The sequence below is a fragment of the Telopea speciosissima genome, chromosome 8 (genome assembly GCF_018873765.1).
Source record: "Telopea speciosissima isolate NSW1024214 ecotype Mountain lineage chromosome 8, Tspe_v1, whole genome shotgun sequence".
NCBI classification, from domain to species: Eukaryota; Viridiplantae; Streptophyta; class Magnoliopsida; order Proteales; family Proteaceae; genus Telopea; species Telopea speciosissima.
This window is the reverse complement of record NC_057923.1, coordinates 25,124,040-25,145,035: the sequence shown is the minus strand read 5'-3', so window position 1 is coordinate 25,145,035 and position 20,996 is coordinate 25,124,040. Positions and strand designations below refer to the sequence as shown.

Genomic DNA, 20,996 nt, shown 5'->3' with positions numbered 1-20,996 from the left:
CTGAATTGGGTTCTTCTTCTTCCTTCATTTAACTTTTTTTTTTTAGCTTAAAGTAGGTTATCAAAACCAACTGGTTAAAATAGTAACAAAAACTAGTGGACTGACCTTGCACAAAATACAACTGAAGGCAACTTCTACGCAAGGTTGCAGATCTTCATTAAGAACAAAAAATAAAGCTTTAAGAGAAACCAATCCCTAATCCATAAAACTCAAACTCTGTCTAGCTAAGAAAATGAGATGCATAGATAGACCAAGTGCCTGAAGTGTTCAGCATCCTTCCCCTACGTAATCATCCATGTGAATGGAATACTCCCTGCATTCTTCCTTTACAACTCCACGTTTACCTAAATAGATCCGACGATGATGTTGTTGATGGGGATGAGGATTAGGTTCATGAAGAACCCAACGAATCCCATCACGATGAAGCCGGCAGCCATACAAAATGTGACCTTCGTGAATTCTTTTCCATCTGGCTTGTGGCAGTGCTTGACAAGGCGATACTTGTCCTTAGCGAACTCTCTCAATGGATCGACGACGGAATCTAGCGCATCCATGTCTGAGATCTTCCTTCGTTCTCTCCTTTTTACTTTTTCTTTTCCTTTTCCTCCGAGAGAGAGGAACAAGACACGGTTATGATATTTCGTTCCAAACGAGGACTACAAATTTTTCCATTTAACTTTATTAAGTAGCTGGTGGGTTCGGCCATGAAGCTCGATTTTCTGATGCCGACAGTAGTAGTGTTTTGATTTGAGAAATGACTCAAACAAGGTCGCTGGCCATTACCCTTTGTTACCGCCTACTGCTGCAACTCCCATGGTAACTGCAACTCACCGCAACGACTCCCTGTCGCCTGCACTACCTCCATTGCACTCAAACGTGACCCCCTGGTCACTACCTTCTATTGTTGTTGCGCCCAAATGTTGTCCCTTCCTGCTGTGGCCTCTCTGTCATAGGTAATTTCGAGTAGCAGGGGAAGGGGAAGGGGAAGGGAAAGGGAAGGGGAAGGGGGTGTGAAGTTCAGACTTCCCTAAGGGTAAAATGGTAAGCTCACACCCCATTAGGGGTATATTTGTCATTTTAAGGTATCAAAGGCCAACACATCAACAACTAACGAGAATGCTTTAACGGATGGGGCTGAGTGTAACAAGTACCCTAAACTCAGGTGCTGATTGTATATTTTCAAAATACAGGGAGTCACTCTATATTTAGGAGATAAACCTCAGGGGATCGCAGTGTCATTTTCCCATAAAGTAAACACAGACCAAAAACAAAAAAACCACTTGCAGGAATATCTTACCCAAAAAAAAAAAAAACCGTAGCAGAAATATAAAAAAGGTTCCTACAATGGCGCGTGTATAAACTTTTTTTTTTCCGTAACGATTAGTTAGACGTTGACGTACCTTGAGTTATCACCCAAAAAATAAAAAAACGTAACTTGAGCGGTAATATTTCATTAAAGTTCATTAAAGTACTTACTAAAAAAAAAAAATAAAAAAAAATATTTCATTAAAGTTTATATTCATATGAAATACCCGCCAGCTCCAGGTCCCAACACTCGAGTCAAATAGTAGGATTGGGTTATTTTTAAAAAGTTTAAGGATAAATTTGGTAGAGTAAATTTATTCTTCTCTCCCCGTTCCTGTCGAGCGTTAAAACGTCTCCGTCATCTCAACTGTTGAGAAGAGAAGGAGAGGGTGGGAGGGAGAAGCTACTTCACTTAAAAAATTTGCAACTGCGATTTTAATTCAAGTTTTGAACCGGCAGAGACCGTGAAAGAACAAAGTGGAAAGCAGAAAACTTTGAAGAGCTGCTTTTACTCAAAGCATTTCAACGTTCATAATCCTGGATTGCGATCTTCACAGCTTTTTGAATCCCTAGATTTTGAGGATGGTGGGAGCTGTTGCAGGATTGCATGAACATGTTAAATTGGCTAAGGAATACGCCCTGGAAGGCCTCTACGACACGGCAATCATATTCTTCGATGGCGCCATTGCTCAGATCAACAAGTACTTACTTCTTTTACCCATATCGTTTTAGTTATAATTCTGGCTTTTGTTTCTGACGTTGCTTTTGAATTTCTGTTTTTTTTTTCTCTCCCTTTTAGAAGAAAATTTAAGAATTTTTGCTATTCCTGATTTGTGAATCGGAGACTCTCTCTCTCTTTTCGGGAGGAACGAAGCCGTGTCACATGTAGATCTTTCTGCCCGGAAGAAATTTTCCAGAAAAGGGCACAAAAATAAAAAAAGGACTTTTTAAAGCAGATTTGGGTTTATGATCTTGGTCTATCGTCTGAACATTTCCTTTTACAGATTTTTAATTGGTGAAGGATTTTGAAAAGTCATGTTTCCTGCAGTATGTTTGCAAATGAGTGGGGTTTTGATTAACTATTGTGAGTTGTTTAAGCTTACTTTTCAAATTAGGCTGTAATTTATATGGCCGTTACTGAGGGGCAAGTTCTCAGCTTTCTTTGTTTACTCTTTACAGGCACATGAGCACGCTTGATGACCCTTTAATCCGAGCGAAATGGATGAATGTGAAGAAAAGTCTATCTGAAGAAATAGATATAGTTAAACAGTTGGATGCGGAGAGAAGGGCCTTCAAGGAGGTTCCGGGGACTATACGCTCTTCCTCACCTCCTATTAATACTAACTCATCATTTATTTTTCAACCGTTAGAAGAGTACCCTACTTCCTCAGGTGCTCCGATGGATGATCCTGATGTTTGGAGACCTCCAAGCCGAGATCCAGCAGGCAGAAGGCCTACCAGGGCTGGCCAAGTGGGTATGAGGAAGTCTCCACAAGATGGTGCTTGGGCTCGTGGTGGTTCAACAAAAGCAGGTGCAAGTAGTCGTGGAGCAAAGACTAGTTCTTCAGGTAGAACTGGTTCAGGAGTCAGAGCTTCCGGCGCTTCCGGACCTGGGAAAAAAGGCAACGCATCTGGCAAGTCCAACTCCAGCAAGACAGAGTCAGCTGTAAGTTTATTCCTGAGATTTTATTTTCATTTATCTGTGTTTGAGATGTTCAGATCTTTGTACAGCCGCAAATATTCAGCCTTTGATTTTATGTTGGTTGCAAAGATGAGGCTTATTGAGTTGTTTTTCTTCCTCATACAAAATATCCTACAACCGTAGGAATGAACAGCTTCCCAAAACATGTGAGTCATTCTATTATTGGGATTAAAGTTATTTCTGCTAGCAGGAGCTGAGGACGAACAATTTGCTCTAGTGTGAAATGTTAGTAATTGGCATGGAGTTGATGAGTTTGGTTGTATCAACTACTTATCTCAACATGGCAGTTCCTTCTATCGTTAAATCTCAAATTCCACATCTATGTAACTACTCAGCTGTTCTCTTGGTCAATTCAAGTCCGAAGATAGTGAATTTTGTTATTGTACCATATGGGTATCAATTTAAGGTTAATGGAATTTTATCATATATACTAACTGCCTGATTAATATGATGTTAAGTAACAATCGTAAGAACTTCTTATGTTAAAAATTTAGGTTCTGGGAAAGTAGATGAATAGCTGGTTAACCATGCCTAGACAAAGTACAAAGTAAAGCTATGCTTAAAAAAAAAAAAGAAATTGTTCTAGAACTGCAAATATTTCACCCCTGGTTTGGTTGTTTAATACTTTTATCCACTCAGACTCAATTGAGGGAAACTTGAAGCATTTTCTAGGGTAGTGATCCAAGCCTCATTTTGAGGGTAGGGAAGGGTACAACATGATGAAAATATATAAGGGATCAAATGCAAAGTGGTGGAATGAATGTGTTTGGTATACTGGAGGAATCAGAGTCTAAAGTCCTTGGATGGGATTTTCATTGATGGTGTTGAAGGGAGGAACATTTCATGAGTGAGAGGTAGTGGAATGTTGTTGTCTTTAATCAAATATGAGGAGATACTTAAGTGAGAAGAAATTATGGATCAGAAATTCTGAGATGATTCAGACTTGCAACCAAATGTAACATTTGGTTGTAGGCCTAGTCCACATGGTTTAGGTTGTAGTCGTGACATATATCTAGGCTTGCATAAAAAAGGACAAGAATATAGAACTTTTGACTTTGGGCATTAAATTGGATTCTAAAGAGTTATCCACGATAAAGATTCTAAAGAGATTAGGCATATGCTGGCTTTTTGTACGATAGCTTTTTCAGTGTCTATTTACTGTTTTGATAAAATCATTACTTATTAAAACTACAGTAAGATATGTTAAGCAGAACAATACTTTTATTTTGGCTTTACTACATTATTTCACTTGTTGGGTGATGAACTGGCCAAGGTTGTTAGACTGGCAAGTTCCATCACGATGAATGGTTATTTTGAATGTCTTTCAAACAGATGCGATTAAATGCTTATGACAATGTTTTTGGAATATCTAATGTCAGCTCTGCTCTTATTGCAGTAGTGTTAGTATGTTACTACTGAAATAAACTCTCTTCATATTAATGTTTTTAAAGCAGTATATTAACTTACCTTTCTGTTGCTTTTTGCTTTGCAATTGTATTAAATGATAATGCTATATCCCGAACATCTGTTTTCTGGTTACTGATTTGTATGTTCAATTGTTAGAATGGAGACACTGAAGATGGAAAATCAAGAAGGGCACAATATGAAGGACCTGATCCAGACTTGGCCGAAATGTTGGAAAGGGATGTCTTGGAGACGAGCCCTGGAGTTAGATGGGATGATGTTGCAGGGCTGAGTGAAGCCAAAAGACTTTTGGAAGAAGCTGTTGTCCTACCCTTGTGGATGCCTGAGTATTTCCAGGTATACATATTCTTTGGAAGCCTCTTGAGATTATTCAGTGATATCGACAAGTATTCCTATTTCTTAAGTGCCAGTGTGTCAGAGAAACACTGTGTGCTTGGTGAACAATGTATTGTCAACTCTCAAGTATATTGGCTGGCTTAAACCATATTAATTGTGATTAACAATGAGCATCTAGGGTGTGTTCCAATGCATTATTTTGGGTAACCTGGACCGGATGAGCCTCTATACTTTGACTGAGTTGAAGGAGGAGAGGAGCAGTGTTATAGAATTTTGAAACTGAAACAAATAGTACTATAGGTGAGGAAGATTTGAGTCTATCGAGTATTAAATCTTCAAATTCCACTTGGTTGAACAACCAATTAAAGGTATTTACCAGGTTAGACTTGGTGAACCTTGTCAAGTGTGGCCTATGCCAGCACTCCCATGGGTCTATCTCTCTCCTCAAAACAAGGGGTCAGAGGTGTCTTTTCTTATGGGGAGGAGAGAGATAGACTCATGGGAATGCTAGTGTAGGCCACACTCCCGGATAGAGAACTTTCTCCCTATATATATATATTCTTATTGACACTCCTTAACCTTATTTTTGTTTGCTCTTTTAATATATCACACTTCTTCCAGTGAGGGATAATGTGTACTCGAAACACGTGTCCTTGACTTAAAGAACTTATGGGAATAAGACAAGTGGCAATCAAAAGAAGGTTACATGTTCTAAATTCACCTATCGAGATGTCATTCAGACAATCCCATATATATATATATATATATATATATATATATATATATATATGATGGCCATGCTGATACATACTGCCTTTAACTTTCAGGGAATTCGGAGACCATGGAAAGGTGTTCTTATGTTTGGCCCCCCTGGTACTGGGAAGACTCTTTTGGCCAAGGCAGTTGCTACAGAATGTGGGACAACATTTTTCAATGTTTCTTCTGCTACCTTAGCTTCGAAGTGGCGTGGTGAGAGTGAGCGCATGGTTCGGTGCTTGTTTGATCTTGCGAGAGCTTATGCTCCAAGTACAATTTTCATTGATGAGATTGATTCTCTTTGCAATTCTCGGGGGTAAGGTTTTATTGTTATTATTATTATTATTTTTTTTATTGTTATTATTTTAATTGTTGTTATTATTATTGCTATTATTATTATTATTATCATTGTTATTATTATTATTATTATTATTATTATTATTATTATTATTATTATTATTATTATCATTGTTAGTATTATTATATTATTAGGCAAAAGGTTGGCAAGGTGTGCAACCAAGCTAGACATAGTTGGACGTGAAAATGAAAACCGTTGGATTGGAGAGGAGGAAATCGCCGCAAACCTTGGGTGGTAGAAGAAGGTATTGGTGTACATGCACCTGGGAACTTAAAATCCCTTATAAGCATGTGGTTACATAATATGTTAAAGTAACCCCAAGCAAGACAACAAAAGTAAAGTTCGTCTTCAACCTCTGGCGTCTTGTTCAAATGTGTTATCGAAACCATAGGATGAGCAATTTATAGTTTTGCATGGTCGGACCTGCAGCTGTGATGTATTCCTTGTCTTCCTCATTCATTCCAGTTTTCAACGGTTGGACCTGTGGTTGTGAAGATCCCACATTCCCACTTAATCCCGCACTCTCATTCAAGTTCTTGACGGTTGGACCTGCAGGCGTGATGTCGATATGTTCCTGGGGAAGTACAGCCGCAGGAGCCTTAAGAACCAGGCCCCTCACACTTAATAGGAGCCTCAGTTCGATGGGCCTTGGGCCAACCCTCAAAACCAGATAGTGGGGGCTGCTATTAGCTTAGTTTCTTTTTTTTTTAATTTTTAAATTTTATTACCTTCTATCTTGGTTAATAGCTAAGATATTAGTTAGCTTTTTGTACAAGTTTCAATATTGCTTTGTAAGAGCCTTTCTAATTTGTTTTGTTTGATTTAGTGAAGCTTGAGATTATAGCTTTTTACTAATGGAGTAATGTTTGTGTGAAACAGTGAGGTGAGATGCCTAGGTGAGAGTGAGAGACTCGAGCCAGTATCCTATCCCTTCTTCTATTTCTTCGTCTTCTTTCCTTCGATTCTTCAGTACTATTTTCTGTTCTTGAGTGATTGTTGAAGCCTTGGAACATACTGGTAGTGCTGTTCAGACCTTGGAAGACCAGTCATCGAGTTTCAGTTCAGGAGGAGACTATCCTTGAGGCTCACTGTTGCTGGAGATTTATGCTGAGAACTTTGAAGGCTTGCAACCTCAGATCCAGCCAACCAATCCAGCCCAATCTTTGGTTGAATACCCATCTAGGGTCCTACCTTCGATTGTAATCTGAGGAACATCCAGTGGCTAGGTTGGTCTAAACCAGTGAGTTTCTAATTCTGATCTTTAGTTTCTATTTCTGAGACACCTTGTTATCTTAGCATCTGGCCATTAGAATTGGTTATAATTTTGAGGAGTTGTGCCTAATGTAGTGCTACCTTGCCTTTGACTGAAAAACGAAGTCCATCAGAATAGCCTAGTTGCTAATTCTGAGATCAGTTGAGTTTTTCTGGATTTTAATCTAAAACAGCCCAGCTAATAGCCCTTAACATTGTACTGTTTTATCTCCTATTGTGATTAGACCTCTTCATAAGAGACTGTTGGGTGATTCTTGTATGTATTGTTGCTGGAATTGGGTGTTAAATGTTCTGATTGGTTGGTATAAGAGATCTGACATGGGGTTAGGTCACTTGTGACTTAGCTCTACATTAAGGCGTGAAGGATTTACGTGTCTATCATTGCATGGTTAATGATCCAGTTGTATTAGACATTAATCCCATATGGAGGCCTACGCGCAAGCCTGGGTGGCCAATAAGGTGTTGGTGGCAGTCCAATGGGCTGAAATTGACATTTGGTAGTTAGATTATATGTTGGGCCTTTATTTATTTATTCATTTATTTGGATTTCATTGTAATTTGCTAATTTATAAACTAATAAAGTGATGATAAAGTTAGTACAGGGGATTAGTAGTTAAGTGTTTGAGTTAGATTAGGATACTTAATAGTTAGATAGAATGTTGTTTTGAGTTTATTTATTTTATTGAGTGTATGATAGTGATTTGTAGTTCTTTTATGAGTCAAATTAGGAATTTTAGGTCATTATATATGTAATTCACCCTAATTAATTAGAGAAATGATTTAACTAAAGAATATGTGTTTTTTTAAAGAGTTTTGGTGCTAATGAGCAGTGCTTACAGATTGGTATCCAAAACCTGATTTCTTCTCTCTTCTTCCTCCTAAGACTTTCCCTCCCCTTATCGATCTGATTTCTTCCCTTAACAACGTAGTTGCTTCCTTTATTTCAGATCTGATAACAGATTTGATCCTTGGGCCTGCATGCATCTGAGATCCAGAATCTGGATTTTCAGATTGCATTACTTAATTTTGTCACTTGGTTGATGTTTCGTGTTGTAGTGAAGAATGAACCATGGTGTTTATAATCTTCGTAAGTTTAGAAATAGGAATTCCAGTCATCACTACCTTCTTCATCTGCACTTGACATAAAAGAATTTCTTAAGCCCTTGGTTCTTGAGAAGAGAGAGTGATCGTACACGCCGCACAGTTTTGTTGTCTGGAGGTGTCATTGAAGGGTAGAACTCTGCCATTTTGGAAAACAATGTTGCCGAGAAACCAGATGGATGAGCATAAAAGAAAAGAGAATCAGGGTATTCCACTCTAACGGTCCTACAGCTGGCATCGTACACAATTTCCACTGATTTAGTCACACTTCTATTCAAGGCCCGACTCATCCCTGCCACCATCATCACCCATCAAAGGAGTGAAATTGCAGGATTGCAAATCTGGGTTCAAAGGAATGCCATTAAAACGCACACACCATTCCTATCCCCCCCCCCCCCCCCCCCACCCTTCCGCTGCAACCAACAAAACCCAGGAAATGATCCAGATCAGATTAGGTACTCCTTGAAGTACCAGCGCAGGAACAGGGCTTAAAACAGGCCTGCAGTGGCTAAAAATAAGCCTGCAGTTCCATAGAACCAGTTTTGGTTCAACTGAACCAGATTCTGGTTCAGGCCAAGCCATACGGCTTAGGTGTTAGCTGGTTCACTCAAATCCAGTTGTGGGTTATTAGTATTCGAGTTTTATTGGTTTTATTTTATATTCTTTCTTTGTAAGCGTTGGTTTCTATTTAGATAAGATAGAGTCCTAGCCTGCTTAGGATACCTTCTTTCTCCCTGTAACAGAGTAAACAACAGAAAACCAAGGCCGAGAGAGAGTGGAGAAGAGAGAAGGGGACTGGAGATTGAAGTGATCGAGTCCAGTCCCCTCTCATAACCTTTATTTATATCTGAAACCAGCATACCAAATAAGACTCCTAGTCTAACTAGGAATCATTCCTAATCCTACTAGGAATTACAAGAACTAGGAAATAACAGAAATCATAATAGAACTAGGAAACCTACTAGGACTAGGATTAAGACTAACCAACTAGAACTAGGACTTACTATTACAGCCATATTATGAGACACCTAGAAGCAAGGTATCTTGATTAGGACTAGGAGCACCCTAACCGAGATACACTAACCCTAGGAGCCGATAGACACATCTTCAACACTCTCATGCATGGAGGGTGTTTCCTAGTTTGTTTCAATTTATTTTCTTTCCTAAGACAATTCTATGTAATAATGTAAAGGCCAAAGAGCCTCCCCATGATTTAGTAGTTAAATGAATATGGATTTTGCCCCTATGTACTATGAGATTCAGAGTTCTGTTGTGAGATGCAGCAGGCCCTTGGTGAGATGTTGAGGTAAGGCTGGTGAAATTCCAGTCCAGGATCAAGTGAGAAGCTTGATTCATATCCTTCTTCCCTATTCTTTTTCTTTTCATTATTTCTCTATCGGATCAGGTTAGTATTCTGGAAGAGGGCAGGCCTTGTTGCAACGGTAAAGGTTGCTCCATTGTGACCAAGTGGTCATGGGTTTAAGTCTGGAAACAGCTTCTTTGCGAAAGCAGGGGTAAGGCTGTGTACAATATGACCCTTCCCAGACCCCGCAGTGGCGGGAGCCTTGTGCACTGGGTACGCCCTATTTTTTTAATTTTTTATCAGGTTAATATTCTGGAATTTTCTGTTCATGTGCATACTTTCTATATCTGTTCTCAGATCATTTTATACAGCTGATTGTGTTTCTAATTCTGAAACTTCTGATCTAAGTTCAATTGATCAGTGATAGGATCTGTTTTCAAAATCGGTAATCAAGACTATTTTTACCTCGATTTCAAAGAATCTTTTTCAGATCTATCAATCGGATTAAGTTCTTAACCTATTCAGGTTTCCAAATCTGATTTAAAAAAAAAATAAACAGAAAGAAAAGGTGCATATGGATCAGTGACAAAACTAGAAAGGATAAACTAGAAACCGATTCATCTGTCGGAACATAAGATAACATTAAAAGGTGACGAAGACGAGGAGACGTCAAATGAGATTGGTCACACAATGAGAAGGAACAATATGGTGCAAATTGACTGTTCTACAAGGACAAAAGAGAAATTAGATGCTGTTCAGATTGATATTCTGTTACTGTTGTTGAGTTCTATTGCTATTCTGATCATCTGTTTATTAGTGGTTTGACTCTTTAAGAATCTGTTTTCTTTTACTGTTCTGGAAACCCTAGAATTGGAATCTTATTGCTAATAGGATATGTCTATAACTCCAGATCGGACCATCAGATCTCAGTCAGACTTTGAGGAGTTATTCTCCTCCATATTTCTGACCTTCAACCAGCTTTTGGACTAAAGCAGAATCTTGGGTTGTCTGTTATTGTAAATCTCTTGAATTCTGGTTTCTTAACCTACTGCGATTCTGGTTTATCATTGGATTTCAGAATCTATCACTTTAGGCTTTTCTAGATACTCATCAAGAAATCTGTAGGAGGCAACAATTTCATGGGGAAGAAGATGAACACGAATATGAATGAAGCCTCTTTTCCATTCCTATATAAGTTTTAGCACATCAAACGCCTTTTAATTCATCTGAAAGAAAAATTCCAAATGTGCAGTAATGTCTAAGCATGAGCCAGATCCAGTGGTCAGAAAAGCACTCGCCAACCAGGCTTAGCTGAATGAGCCACCCAGCCACCAGCCGGGCTTGATTCTTCTTATTATTATTACTATTATTTTAACTTTCTCTACTCTGAAGTTCTGAGATATGTTTCTGTTTGCAATCACCTGTTTTCAAGAGATTTCAAAAGCTCTGATTTCTTTTCTATTGCATTAGCTTCTAGTTGATATATTTTCTGATGCATAGTCTCTAAGTGATATATGTGTGCATGTACCTACTGATTCCTATGTCTTTGAGGTAAATCTTGATTGTTAGTTAACCAGAACTTAGTAACCAGATCAGAGAATGAAGAAAAAGCAGAAGAAAAGAGAGAAGAAGAAGGAAGAAACACACAAGTCCCAAAAGAGAGGAGAGGACCTGCAGACAGAATAGAATAATTTGCTTCAGGTCTGCTCCAATATATTTATAAATAAGTCAAAGAGGGAAAAAAGGACAAGTATGCCCTTATACAAAAACGACATAATAAAAGAGCAAATAACTAAAAACACAAAGACTCTTTTGCCCCTATAATTACTTATTTCAACACTCCCCCTCAAGCTGGAGCATATACATCACCCATGCTCAGCTTGTTACAACAGGACTTAAAACCAGGAGCAAACAAGGACTTTGTGAACACATCAGCAACCTGATCAAACAAAGAGGCAAACGGTGTCTCAACCAGTTTCTTCAAGACGGCGTTGCGAACAAAGTGACAATCTACCTCTGTATGCTTGGTCCTCTCAAGAAAGATCGGATTACTAGCAATATAGATAGCAGCCTAGTTGTCACAAAACATCTTCATAGGGGTTGGAACAGGAAAACCCATCTCAAGCAAGAGAGATCTAATCCACATTAACTCTGCAGTGGTATGAGCCATGGCTCTATACTCTGCTTCAGCACTGGATCTCGCAATCGTGATCTGTTTCTTGCTTCACCATGCAACCAGATTTCCTCCCACAAAGGTGCAATATTCTGTAGTAGATCGACGGTCACTAGCTGAACCTGCCCAATTTGTATCAAAGTAGGCAACAAGCTCCATGTGTTTATTTGGCCAATAAATCAGCCCCTCTCCAGGGGCTCCCTTCAAATACCGAAGAACCCAAATAGCTGCATCCCAATGTGACTTGCAAGGGGATTGCATAAACTGGCTGAGAACCCCAACACCATAGGAAATGTCTGGCCTAGTGATTGTCAAATATAACAACTTTCCAACCAAGCTTTTGTAAGAGTGAACATCCTTAAGACCCTCACCATCATTAGAGCCAAACTTGTGATTAGGATCCATCAAAATATCTACTGGTTTGGCAGCAAGTGTACTAGTTTCGGTCAAGAGGTCTAACACATACTTTCTTTGAGACAAGTTGATTCCCTTTTTACTTCGAATAACCTCAATCCCAAGGAAGTAGTGCAGCTGGCCCAAATCTTTAGTTTGAAAATGCTACTGTAAAAACTCTTCACCTCCTTGATCCCACTCTCATCATTTCTTGATACGATAATGTCATCAACATAAACCACAAGAACCACCAATCTCTCTCCTTGGCGGCGAACAAACACAGAATGGTCTAAGCACTGAGTAAACCCAAAACCAGTCACAACAGAACTAAACTTCTCAAACCAAGCACATGGAGACTGTTTCAGCCCATAAATGGCTTTGTGCAGCCTACAGACATGTCTACTATTTTCCCCCTGAGCAACATACCCCAGAGGTTGCTCCATATAGACCTCTTCGAGCAGGTCACCATAAAGAAAGGCATTTTTAATGTCTAATTGGTATAAGGACCAATCAAAGTTCACAGCCAGAGAAATAATGAGGCGAACAGAATTCAGCCTATCCACAGGAAAGAAAGTCTCAATAATCTACACCATAAGTCTGGGTGTACCCCTTAGCAACCAGGCGGGCTTTTAGTCGCTCAACAGACCCATCAGAATGATACTTAATAGTGTACACCCAACGACAGTTAACCAGTTCTTTACCAGGAGGTATATCTACCAACTCCCATGTATGTCGAGTCAGTAAGCATCCATTTCCACATCCATGGTTTTTTCCAAGTAGGATTTTTAAGAGCCTCAGTGTGAGTCTGACGAATAGAATAAGAAGACAAAGAGGTAGCAAGACTATGAGGAGAAGCCGGAAGATGGGATAAAGAGACAAACTTGTCAATAGGATAGTTAATTAAGGATTTCTGAGTACATGAACGTTTACCTTTCCGAGTGGCAATGGGTAAGTCATCAGGATCCGGATCAGCTGATAAGTCAGGAAGAATATGTAAGACTGGATCTCCACCAGAGGTCGAGGAAGGTACAGGAAGTGATGCAGAAGGGCCAGGCTGATCTTTATGGAGCTGCCCAAAATGCCTCTTGCGCCGATACACCTGTAGTAGAGAAGTAGACAAAGGAACGATGGCAGGGATGAGAGGAGGGTCGGACACAGCTAATGGATTAGTGGAGACGATGGGCTGAGCAGAACAATAGGATGTACCTTCGAAAAATGTGACATCCGCACTCACAAATTGCCTTCTAGTGAGAGGGTCATAGCACCAATAACCCTTCTGGATCCTAGAGTAACCCAAGAAGATACATTTGGTTGACCGAGGGTCCAATTTATCACCATGGAGATGGAGATTATGATTAAAGCAAACACAACCAAAAACTCGAGAAGACAAACTAAAAATCGAAACATCGGGAAATAAAATAGAAAATAGTGACTTGTCACCAAGAACAGAAGATGGCATTCGGTTAATAAAAAAACATGCAGTAAGAACTACATCACACAAAAAATGTTTGGGCACCTGCATATGCAACACGAAGGCCCTGACAACTTCAAGTAAGTGCCTATTCTTTCGTTACGCTACTCCATTCTGTTGAGGAGTATAAGAACAACTAGTTTGATGAATCATTCTGTTAGCAATACAAAAAGATGAGATCTCAATTTGAACAAATTCTAAAGCATTATCAAACCGAAAAATTTTAACAGAGGCATTAAACTGAGTCTTTATTTCATTGCAAAAATTTTGAAACACAGATAAAAATTCTGATCTATCCTTTAAGAGGTACAACCAAGTAGTTCGGGAATAATCATCCACATAAGTGACAAAATAATGAAAACCATGTCTATTGCTTGCACGACAAGGACCCCACACATCTGAATGCACTAAGGAAAATAAAGAATCACTACGGGGCATAGGACAAGAAGGAAAAGTAGCACGATGATGCCTTCCCAACTCGCAACCCTCACACTTTAGTTAAAGCCTTAAACCGGGGGAAAACAACTTTTAACCTAGACAAAGATAAATGGCCTAGCCTACAATGCCATCGAAATCGAGACTCTCCACCAACAGAAGTAGTTGCATCTGAAGCAGACGGGGTAGCACCATTCAGATAATATAGTCCATCTTTCTCACACCCTCCACCAATCTTCTTCCTCGTGTGAAGAACTTGAAAAACACAGTAAGAAGGAAAGAAGGTTATTGAACAATTCAGATTTTTAGTAAGTTGACTAATGGAAAGAAGACTTTAAGGAAATTGGGGAACATGTAAGGCAGAAGAAAGAGAAAGGTTAGAATTAAGAGAAACCATAGTTGTCAAGGCGTCGCCTAGGCGATGACTAGGCGTCCAGGCGGTTTTCCCTAAGCCAGGCGGTCGACGTTTTATCTTAACTTCATAAGGCGTACACCTTGGTTGGTAAGGCGTACACCTTGGTTGGTAGGGCGTCACCTTGGGCGCCTAGGACGATTTAGTGTCCAAGTCGATTGCCTTATGCCCTTTTTGTTATTTTTTATTTTTTAAAATAGCTACTTTTTTGTTTTTTGGTTTATTCTTATTTTAACATTCCTATTTGATGATGTATAGGTTTTTAAGTGTGTGAGATGCATGGGATCAACTCTTTAAGTAAAAACCAAAAAGTGAAACTAAGTCAAAACATAAACTAGTATTCTATTAACCTAATCGTGAAAGCACCTTTCAAGTTTCAACTCTTCGTCTTCAGCTCTTCCACGAGAAGTCGAGAAACCCTCAACCATGACCTCTCAAGTCTCAAGTTCAACTCTCATAGGTTTTTAAGTGTGTGAGATGCATGGGATCAACTCTTTAAGTTAAAAAAAAAAAACCAAAAAGTGAAACTAAGTCAAAACATAAACTAGTATTCTATTAACCTAATTGTGAAAGGACCTTTCAAGTTTCAACTCTTCGTCTTCAGCTGTTCCACGAGAAGTTGAGAAACCCTCAACCGCGACCTCTCAAGTCTCAAGTTCAACTCTCAAGGACTCACGGCAGTGATTGAACTCATTGAAGCTCAAGGTATGTATGTTTTTTTTTTCTTCTTCTTCTACCGTATATCTGTGTTTTTTTTTCTTCTTCTTCTTCTACAGTATTTCTGTGTTTTTTTCTTCTTCTTCTTCTTCTACCGTATATCTGTGTTTTTTTCTTCTTCTTCTACGGTATGTAATTATGTATGTGGTTTTTTTTCCTTCTTCTTCTCTCACAGTCTCACTTCACACAGTCACTTGACTCTTCTTTGTATGCAGTATTTCCCTGTTGCTCTTTCTGTCCTAGTGTCCTCTGCTCCTCAGTCCTCACGGTAATGGAGTAATGGACTAGTGGTTTTTTTTTTCCTGCTGTTGCTCTCTCTGTCCTCTGCTCCTCACGGTAATGGAGTGGACTAATGGTTTTCTTTTTCTTTTTTTTTCCTGCTGTTGCTCTCGCTGTCCTCTGCTCTTTATATTATGTTTATACTTAATATAATGTATTTAAAGTTATTTCTGGTTTGTATGTGTTTGTGTAGTTTATCGAAGTAGATAATGGATGCTAGTGGTAGTGGAGGACCCATTGCTAGCACTGGTGCATCAAATACTGATCCAAGCAAAGATCCAAGTAGGAAGGCCAAATCAAAAGACCCCGGGTGGAAGTATGGATATTGGCCAGATCTTGCAGATAAGAACTTAGTGCGATACACACTTTGTGGAAGAGATGTCAAAGGAGGGATCAAAAGGCTTAAGCAACATTTAGTTGGTGGGTATGGAGATGTGTACTAAGGAACAATGAGATTGTTGCTTAGTGTCACTAACTTCTATGTATTGAATGACAAGGGGGTTTAAAATTGAAATATCATGGTCTATGGTGGAATTCAAATAGCTCATTTGGACTTTGGACAGCATAGAGGTAATTATATTTAACTACATACTTAAATAATTAAATATTATATTCTTTATAATTTGCATTAGGAATTATATGTTAGTATGCATTTTTTATTTTCTAGCTTTGTTCTTTTTATGAATATATTTTATGTCATATATTTTGTTCAATTGTTGTTGTGTTTCTCATTTTAGAAAAAATATAAATGTTGATTCTTGTCACTTGATGTTTTTTCCCATGATGTTGCTTAAAATATTGATTCTTGTATTTTGTGATATAGCTTAAAGTGTTGATTCTTGATAAACGATGTAAAAATTATATTATTGTTATACTAGATATAATAGATATATTAAAAATACTAGCCTCGCCTTGAGCGCCTTGGCAACACCTAGGTGGGCGACTTGTCGCCTAAGCGCTTAGACAACCCTCCACCGCCTTGGTTTGCCTTGGCACTGTGACAACTATGAGAGAAATAGTACCATGTCCGGTGACAGGAGTAGAGGAACCATTGGCCACAACAACAGGAGGGGTGTGAGAACTAGAAGTAATAGTACCAAAAACAGATGACTTACCAGTCATGTGAATGGAAGCCCCCGAATCAATAATCCAGGTGTGGAAGTAGTGGAAAAGAGAGCAGCAGGTGTACCTGCATGAGCGAGAGTGGCAGCAGTGGTGGATGCCCCAGAAGTGGAAGTGGATGATTCCAAACTCTTGATGCGACGCATGAGTTGTTGCATCTCATCACGGATGTTGGTAGACGAATCTCCCACAGTAGAACCAGCCTTAGTATCACTAGGCGTAACAAAATCAGTACCATCTTCAGAAGCTGCATGATTGGCCAAGTTTTGAGCCCATTCGGGTTTCCCATGCTTGGACGGTGTGTCAACTGTGTGATTAGTCTTCCCACAATAAGAACACAATCGGGCTGCTTTATCAATATGCTGCCTACCAGAATTGCGACCACCAAAGCCACGGCCTCTAGTAGTAGTGAAAACAGAATTTTCTTTGGGGTTTGTTTCAGGCTTGGAGCTAGGAGAGACAATACGTTGCAGCCTAGAAAAGGTGTCATTCAAAGTAGGGACAGTTTCACCAGCCAATAGATGTCCTTTAACAGTGTTGAGACTAGGACTTAAACCAGCCAAAAACTTATAAACAAAAAAACTCATTCCTTTAGGCCTTCAACTTTTCAATGTCAGTAGTAAGAGACTGGAAGACATTTAACTCTTCAACCATGCCCTTGAAAGAACTATAATAGTCTTGGAGAGACTTGTCTCCCTACTGAAATTGAAACAATTTCTCACACTGGTCGAAGATACATGTCATACTCTTTTCTTGAGAGTATGTCTCCTTGAGGTCGTCTCAAACTACCTTTGTTGTGGTGTGAAACATAACATTCGCAGCGATGTCCGGCTCCATGCTATTCCATAACCAAATTAAAATAATAGCATTCTCCTTATTCCATGTGCTGTAATCCTTAGAGTCAGGTTCTGGAGGAGGAGAGGTAATGTAGCTAAGCTTGTCCTTAACTATAATGTAAACCCGGACAGCTTGTGCCCACAGTAGGTAGTTGGAATTCCCCTTCAATTTAATGGAGGTAATCTGAACATTAACATTGTCATGAGGTGTCTTCGAATAAGCCATGATAAGTATACTTTAGGAACCAATAAGGACAAACAACAATGGTAGTCGATCCAGCAGTAAGAGAAAGATGGCAGCAGCAACCAATAAGAAGATAACTAATCGGCAGCAATAAGAGAAGCAAAGAACAGAAGCAATACCACACTCAATGAAGACAGCCAAGAACAAAAAACAGAGTCGATCTCAGGGTTTCTGGGAAGGAGAGGTAGACCTTCAAATAAACAGCCTCATCAATCAAACCAGGTTGCAACAACTTCCAGGAGCAATAAATAATATGTAGAAGCAGCCTTGAACCGCAGGACTTCAACAACAGCCTTCCTAGGGACAAATCGATAATTGTCAGGGTTTTATCCAGACATCGATTGTAGCAGCCTTCAAGAGTAGGTAAAGGAGAAATCTACTCAATCATCAAATATGGTAGATAGTAGTAGAAATCACTCCATTAATTCTTCTATAGGAGTGGATTTACACTATAGTAAAGGCCGCTGTAGGTGGCTGCACACCACAGGCTAAAAACGATAGAGTGAAATCAGAAGAAGATCGTGGAGGTGGGCTCTAATCTGATTAAAAAAGCTCTGATACCATGTTAGTTAACCAGAACTTAGTAACCAGATCAGAGAATAAAGAAAAAGAAGGAAGAAACACACAAGTCCCAAAAGAGAGGAGAGGACCTACAGACAAAATAGAATAATCTGCCGCAGGTCTGCTCCAATATATTTATAATTTAGTCAAAGAGGGAAAAAAGGACAAGTATGCCCTTTTTTAAACGACATAATAAAAGAGCAAGTAACTAAAAACACAAAGACTCTTCTGCCTCTATAACTACTTATTTCAACATTGATACTTTTTTTTTCTTGTCAAAAGAATTTCTTGTGAATGTGCTCTCCAAAGCTGCCTTTGAATTTCTATCTTCTAAATGTGAATTAACAATAACATCTTTGGTTAGATGTACTTCCTAATTTTGATGTCAAATTTCATGGAAATAATGATGAAATATGCATTGATTTTTCAGGGCTTCAGGAGAGCATGAATCATCCAGAAGGGTGAAGTCTGAACTTCTAGTACAAGTAGATGGTGTTAATAACAGCTCCATTGGTGAAGATGGTAGTCGCAAAATTGTGATGGTCTTGGCAGCCACCAACTTTCCATGGGATATAGACGAGGCACTTAGGTTGAGCATCATTTCAACTCTTCTGAAGATTTAAATCTTTGAATCACTAGTGAAATATTGTTTCTAATTTCTAGTACTTGTTTTCAATGATGCACAAAACAAGCAACTTATCATCATTGAAGTCAAATTTTGTTTTATATGTTAGTGTTTTTTGTGATTTGATGTTTACATGATTAACACAGGAGGCGGCTGGAAAAGAGAATATATATTCCTCTTCCAAATTTTGACAGTCGGAAGGAGCTTATAAGGATTAACCTTAAAACTGTTGAGGTAAAAATTACTTTTCCTAACCACTTTGTTCATGCTCTGTATGTCTTGTTTGTATCACAAGTTGTTTATGCTTCAGTTCAAATTGTGTTATATTTCTTAGATAACTTCCATCTTGGAACTTATATAATGGTTCAGCCCACAGCCATTGCATGTCATGTTCTGTTCTCCTTACATTCCCAACTCAGCAAAATCAATCTCTTATTTCTAAAAAATACCTCCTTGGCATCTATTTTTTTTTGAAAAAAATTCTATTTAGCTACTTCGGAGATGGGGGAAGGAGAATCCATATCTAGGATTGGTTTACCTGGTAATCCATATCCTGAGATGCATTTGCTCCTGTGACAGGGATGTCTTCATTCTACCACCACTATTAAGTTACTAAATGAGGGTTGGAAATATCTTCAATTTAAGTTCTGAAGATTACTACTTTATCTGGCCAATCCATATTATTTTGGAAGTAGTCTTCTTCATTCCCTACTACTAACCTTCCTCTGCTGGATGAGAATTTCTAATAAAACAGACTGTTGTACCATGTTTTTATACAAACTCTTTATTCTCCTATCAGGTGGCTCCTAATGTTGACATTGATGAAGTGGCCCGTCGAACGAAGGGATACAGTGGGGATGATCTCACGAATGTTTGCCGTGATGCTTCCTTGAATGGCATGAGGCGTAAGATAGCTGGTAAGACTCGTGATGAGATCAAGAACATGTCAAAGGATGAGATCTCGAAGGACCCAGTTGCCATGTGTGACTTTGAAGAAGCTATAACCAAGGTCCAGCGAAGCGTTTCTACTGCAGACATTGAACGCCATGAAAAGTGGTTTTCAGAGTTTGGATCAGCATAGAATTTGAGAAATGTTCAGTTCAATTGGTTGTTTCTCCAGGGGTCCATAAGGTCTATCTGATGATTGGTGATTGGTACAAGGTCAAGGCTGGGCATGCTGCCAGGGCGACCAGCCTGTATCTACCTCTCTCCCTACTCCTAGTGAAAAAACCCCCTGCCCTCCCTTGTCCAGCCCTCCCTTGTGCTTGCCACCCGCTGGCATACCTGGAGCGGGCAGCGTGCCTATCCCTAACCCTTGTTTATATATCTTTTAGCTATATTGTTTGTGTTGATAATCATTTGTTGTATTGTAAAGATAATAATGATTTTTTTTTTGGTGTCTTAACCTGTCATGAAATGTTATCATTATCCACTCACTGGGCCGTTGCGTTGAAAAGGAAAAAAAGGTTAAGTAATGAAAACAAACAAGTGGGTTCTCTGAGCAAGTTGCAGAGGAGTGCACCAATGAGGTGTTGCAGAACAATTTCATACATAGGAAGGTAGTGAGGTCATTTCATATGTGTGTGAGAGAGGGTGTACCCTCTTAGTCAAATAACAGTCTATGGGATCATATCCTTGGTTCCCTTGGGAAACCAACATCGATAAACATGTTCATAAGAATTGGAAAGTCAGGTTGGTCTAGGGCGTTTTATTTTAATTTTAGGGTTGCCCATGGGTGTCCTACTGTAACCCTGTTAGGGTTTGGCATGCAAAATCAAAACCCAATTCTTCTCTTTCATGTCCCATAAAATTATGGGATTTATAAGAGAGAAAATTCACTTCTTTTTCATTCAATGCAAAGAGGGATTTATCCCATACCCAAATGCGCGGCGGAAATAGATCGATTCAGATTTTTTTCACATCCCATGAATAATCATATAATTAAAATAAGATGAATTAATAGAAACTTACTAAACTAATGAGTCTCAAGTGTTGCTTCTCCAATAGACAGTGGTTCTTCGTCCAACGAGTACATCAGGTAAATAGATCTAAACCTCCAATGATGTAGCTAAGGTTTTTCAAGTCAAAATTAGATCTTTTTCAAATTTTCAAGTACAGATTTAGGTTTTCAAAACCCTAACTGTCAAAAGCCAGAGAGAGCAAAAAGGAG

The 20,996-nt window shown here is 39.0% G+C and overlaps 2 protein-coding genes across 3 annotated transcripts; one reads left to right on the top strand and one right to left on the bottom strand.

Annotated features, from left to right (window-relative positions):
• Positions 1-133: 133 nt before the first annotated feature.
• On the bottom strand, positions 134-664 carry LOC122671963 (protein transport protein Sec61 subunit gamma-like). The gene has a single exon (XM_043869457.1). It carries the CDS (start codon positions 552-554, stop codon positions 345-347), a length of 210 nt encoding a protein of 69 aa, XP_043725392.1. The 5' UTR covers positions 555-664; the 3' UTR covers positions 134-344.
• Positions 665-1,686: 1,022 nt separating this feature from the next.
• Positions 1,687-20,231, top strand: LOC122671744 (katanin p60 ATPase-containing subunit A1-like). Of its 2 annotated transcripts, XM_043869143.1 has the most exons (9): positions 1,869-2,006; positions 2,310-2,393; positions 2,486-2,971; positions 4,571-4,768; positions 5,596-5,840; positions 18,632-18,790; positions 18,973-19,060; positions 19,626-19,978; positions 20,142-20,231. In XM_043869143.1, the coding sequence occupies exons 3-8, from the start codon at positions 2,489-2,491 to the stop codon at positions 19,905-19,907; spliced, it is 1,455 nt and encodes a 484-aa protein (XP_043725078.1). In that variant the 5' UTR covers positions 1,869-2,006; positions 2,310-2,393; positions 2,486-2,488; the 3' UTR covers positions 19,908-19,978; positions 20,142-20,231. The 2 variants fall into 2 exon arrangements, with proteins under 2 accessions (XP_043725077.1, XP_043725078.1); XM_043869142.1 differs by lacking the exon at positions 2,310-2,393 and having other exon boundaries at positions 1,687-2,006; positions 2,485-2,971.
• The last annotated feature ends 765 nt before the right edge of the window (positions 20,232-20,996 follow it).